This window comes from Nicotiana sylvestris, chromosome 4, assembly GCF_000393655.2.
Source record: "Nicotiana sylvestris chromosome 4, ASM39365v2, whole genome shotgun sequence".
NCBI lineage: Eukaryota > Viridiplantae > Streptophyta > Magnoliopsida > Solanales > Solanaceae > Nicotiana > Nicotiana sylvestris.
Window position 1 is genome coordinate 474,977 of NC_091060.1, and position 5,282 is coordinate 480,258.

A 5,282-nucleotide genomic window follows, 5' to 3' on the forward strand; every position below is an offset into this window, starting at 1 on the left:
CCAATTTATTAGATTGGACTTGACATTGGGCATAGGCTTATCACCGCCAATCAGTGGTGGAGGCAGGATCTCTATGAAGGGGGTTCAAATTTTTTTTTTTGTAGCTAGTGGGAATTGAACCCATGACCTTATGTAGATTTTGAACCCCCTTGACCACTAAATTACACTTTTGGATTATATTAAGGATGTTCAAAACTTAATATATAGAGATAAAAAACAGATTTTGCCTTATATATACAGTATAATTTTTCGGCGAAGGGTGTTCGGGTGAACACCCTTGCGGGGTAAATCCGCCCCTGCCGCCAATGGTTGTCAATTGTCATCTATTAAACTGCATTCTAAAATAATTTTTCTCTTTTGGAGAATGCAACTAAATTATCACGATATTTATTAGAGACAATATTATTAGATAATATTGTTATCAAGTTGATGTTTTCCTAGCGATTATAATATAGTAACTAAAAAATGTATCTATATGCTGATCAAAACCATTTTTTTTAAATCAAAAACTAGAACTTGCACTATCTATATGCTTTGATTTTTACTTATAAGTTATATAGGTAATTATTTTTAAAGTATGTCTTTATGTTAAAAGTATGTTAACTTTACATATAAATCCAATAATAGTAGTAGGGCCTACACGTGCGAGGCACATGACATAGACATAGAGACTATTACATATAAATTATAGCTAAAAGTGCATATTTTGGTGAAAGAATCTCATTATTTTGTCCGATCACTTAGGGGTCGTTTGGTATGACGTATAAGAGAGTATAGTGCTGGTATAAAAATTAAATACCACCTTAATATTTCGTTTGGTTAGTAAACCAGGTATAAGTTATCCCAGGTTAAAATTAATACCGAGATAACTTATACCTTATAGAGGGCGGGTAATTAGCACTGGTCTTCTTACAAATTATGTAATTATCATATTTAATACAATATATCAAACAATAAATAAAAAACAATCTCAACATAACTAATACCAGCATAACTTATTATAACTTATTCCGGCATAAGCTGTATTCAAACCAAACGACCCCTTGCTAGTACTAACTACAGTAATCTTTCAACTTACTGTAGATTATAATTTGAGAAGTACATGGGCCAGATTGAAAATTTAGCTATATGGGTCCCACACACTGACACAGGTGCGTGCCTTGGTGGCTTCTATCCTTTGCCGACAGCAGTACCTTCCAAATTACAAAATGGTTCTGTCCTTCTACCACTATATATCGAAGGTTCTTGTACAAATCATTCCTAAAATGGTAAGTCATTAAAGAATATCCTTTATTTGAAATTAAGTACTTTCACACAATTACTTTTGTCCTATATAATATATGTGTGTGAATTTATTAGTAGCTTTTTTGCAGCAAAAATCAATTCAAAAGTTTGGTGGGGTTCAAGTGGTTGGTCTTTCCCAAGAATAAATTTTGGATCTTTTTTGGGACTGATTTCAACAAAAGGTCAACTTTATTGAAATTCAAGGGGTAATTTGTTTCTCCTAATCTGATCAATTTTATAGCATAAACTGAGGAGTAGGGTTGATCTTGAAATGGATTTGGTGTAGAAAAGTGAATGCTTTTTTGGGTTTACATTTTTTTTTTCCTACGCGAATTGGAGCAATAAAGTGCTGAATCTCGGTCGTTCGTGGCAGCAAGGCCACTTGCAATATCTCGTCTGAGTTTGCATTGATTGTTGAATCTTGGAAAGAAAAGGAGGAGGTTGAGGATGGCAGTTCCATGGAGTATGACACTGTGGGTGGCTAAGATGGTGTGGGTGGCATTGAGTGGTTGGGTAGTCTCTTGCTTGACTATTGCAGATGAGGTTGCTGGCTCTATTCGAAGTGGCGATATTGGTCCTTTTCATGTTGGTTGAGTGGTATTTGTACAGCAAAATAGGGTCCATCATGTTGTGGTTTGTTCTTATCAATATGTGGGGTCATTTGTGGATAGTCTTTCTTTCCTTTTAATTGTTCTTTTTGGTTTTCATTTTGTGAATTGTTGCTTGGTTCTCACAGATTTTGTATATATCTGGATAAATATCATTTACAGCAGTTCAATTAATTGTTCTTCACTGTTCTTGCTTGATGAATGTGGTTTCCAGAGGAACCTAATAATCTGAGGTCACAGTGGCTTGATAGGGCTTAAGCTTCAGATACCAATGTGTTCAGCTCTTTGCAGCTTCCGCTTAGCTCCTAATCTGTGAATATTGCTGTTCGGCCAAATGATTCATTTCTTGCCGATTTCTGCGCTAAAATAGATAGCTTTGGATATGATAAGAACACTGTAATGTATTTCCTCTCAGTTAACTCTTTTACCGCACTTATACCTGCATCTTGTACGTAAAATGCAGCCATAATTCTGCTGTGCTATTATTTCTATACATTGAACTGCTATGATAAGATTACAATTTGAGATTCTTGTGCTTCTGATATGGAGGAAAATGTTTTCCGTTGTGAAATCACTTTTTGGGTGATTTTCGAGTGTTTGGTTGGGTATGAAAACAGTTGGTGTCTGGTAACTGTCAAGGTGTAGGATACGGTATGAAGATTATGCTTTCGTGAAATTTTTGTGTATTAAAGGATGACAACAATGTCTAACTTTTGATTGATACAAGTGAGATTGAATAAGATTTTGAGATATTTGTAGAGGGAAATGACTTCCACCTATGAGTGCCGGAAGTCATTTTCTCCATTTTGTGAGAAGACATTGTCCTTGAGGAAAACATTTTCCAGGAATACATTCATTGCACTTTTCATCATGCCAAACATTATCTGTGACTAGAATGCAGCTGCAATTAGCTTGACTTGTTACTTGTTTTCTGAATTACTGATAGAGCGGTCTCTGATACTTGTTGGAAGCATTCTGGTTGTATTGAGGATAATAATGCAGCCTTGTAACTGATTTGGCTAGGCTTGTGTTTTTTCGGGTTGTACTCTGTGCTAAGAGGGCTCTCAAGTTTATAGTGGTCATAATGATTTTAAGTTGGTAAAGGTTTATGACTAAATCTGGTGATTCTACCAGAGTGGCCTGTATAGACTCAATAAGAAAATTCTCCCTACTTAATTCTCTCTTTCATATGTCATTAGAATGCTTAAAGGAGAATGTATGTAGTAGTTGACAGTTCTGTAGTTTTTTAGTTACCTTAAGGTCAAATTATTTATAAGAGAAGTAGTATTGAAATGATATGGATCCTAATAGAGCGGAATGATTACATATGTATCATATACCCGACCCAACTTTGGTTGGGATTCATGAGTCATAGGTGACCGCTTGATCTTACCAGTGTCAAGTATTTTTGTTTCCTTTGCATTCATCTGTCGTGGTCCGATTATCTCTATAAAGTTCATCCGGAATCTAAAGAAGGTAATGTTTCCCATTCTTATAATATTCATGCAGATTTTGTTGCTCAAGTATGAGAATCTGTAAGATTGCACTACAATTAGGATCCCATGTTAAAAATCTCAGGTCTCAATGCAATCCTTTGTCTAGCTTTGGTGGATTCTTGGTTTCTGTAATAGCTCCCTCTCACTTCCTGAGGATAACAAGCAAAGAAGCAAGAATTCAGTTGTTTATTGACTTCCTTTCAAGCTTAATAATCTGTCAGAAACTGTTTTGGGCTCCTTGTTCTTTTATTTGAGGTGAAGTGGAAATCTTGTTTCATGTTGATCATCCCCTATGCTCATTGGGTGCGTAATGAAGGTGTACAGGCCAAGCTAATATCAGATTTCGACAGTGAGGTGGTGCATTGCCATGAATAATATAAGGAATCACCATTTGAGCTGTTTTGTCTTGACCACTTGTTGGAATGTCGATTTTTTTCTGGTTGTGGAGAGAAGTGTTAGAGTCAACGGAAGAAAGTGGATAGCAAAGAAGTGTTCGAGGATGACAATGAGTTACTGATCTTAACAAGTCAAGATTATTTTTCAGAAATTAGCACTGAGGGGTCCTAACTTTTTGATTAAATTGTTGGTTCTCATATCCCATATGACACATGAAGCTATTTAATTGGTATTTACAAGCACCAATTTCTGAGTATATCTCACCATATAATTTCCTTAGTTGAATTGTACTTCTTACTTGGCTCAAAACTATACCTACCCCATAATCACACGGGGTGACCTGATCTCCAAACCAAACTAGATAGTCTCTTACCCCAATAATCACAGGGGCCTCAGATATTATTGGTAGAGATACTGCTCAAGAAAAACATTGTAAAACAGCTGATAGATTCTCCTGATGAGAAAAATATTTCTGTGATTCCTGTTGTTGGACTCGGAGGGCTTGGAAATACCACACTTGTTAAGCTGGTTTATAACAATAATAGGATAGTTCAGAATCTTGATCGGAGAAGTTTTTTGGAAGATTTTAGTCTGAGTAAGGTAATTGAGAAAATTCTGAGGTCTGCAATAGGAGAAAGTTTTGGCCACCTAGATATGGACCAATTACAAAGTCATTTGAGTGAGGTTATGCAGTTGAAAAGGTATTTACTTGTGATGGATTATGTCTGGAATGAAGATCAAAACTAGTGGACGGATTTGAGGGAGTTGCTGATGATTTGTTATACAGGTAGTAAAACTGTTGTCACTACGCGCAGTAAGATGGCTGCTTTGATTACTGGAACAATCCCACCTTACTATTTGGGAGGTCTTGCTGATGATGCCTGCTTACCTTTATTCTTGAAATGTGCATTTGGAGGGCAGGACAATTTGTTTCCTTATCTAGTAGAAATAGGAGTGCCTTTGGCTGTGAAAACCTTGGGAAGGTTGTTGTATATGAAAGACTGAGAATGAACGGTTGCGGATAAGAGATGTGAAATGGTAGATTGAACAGAAGAAATCTGATATTTTATCAATATTGAGATTGAGCTATGAATAGATGCCATCACATTTAAGACAGTGCTTTGCCTATTGCTCTATGTTATCCAAAGCTCAAGAAACTCCAAGGGAGGACTTCGTCAACCACTGGATTGCTCAGGGATTTAAACAGAAACATGAAGTTGGAAGATATTGGTAATCAGTACTCTGTTGAGTTGCTATTAAGGTTTTGCTTCCTCGACGTTATACAAGATTTTGATGGAAAAATATTGTCATGTAAGATAGACAATCTTGTGCTTGATCTTGCACAGTGGTTCTGAATACTTAAATCTGAAATGTAATGCTTCTGTGGTTTCTGAAAGAGTTTGCCACTTATTTAAGATATGTCTAGGAAACACTTCCCAAGATTTTTATTTCCTTTGTAAAAGTTGAGGTCTTTCTCTTATTCATTTAACGTTGGACC

General features: G+C 36.0%; 1 protein-coding gene across 1 annotated transcript; it reads left to right on the forward strand.

Moving 5' to 3' along the window:
* The first annotated feature begins 1,281 nt into the window (after positions 1 to 1,281).
* On the forward strand, positions 1,282 to 2,066 carry LOC104248619 (uncharacterized). The gene has a single exon (XM_009804922.2). The coding sequence runs from the start codon at positions 1,732 to 1,734 to the stop codon at positions 1,876 to 1,878; it is 147 nt and encodes a 48-aa protein (XP_009803224.1). The 5' UTR covers positions 1,282 to 1,731; the 3' UTR covers positions 1,879 to 2,066.
* Positions 2,067 to 5,282: the final 3,216 nt, after the last annotated feature.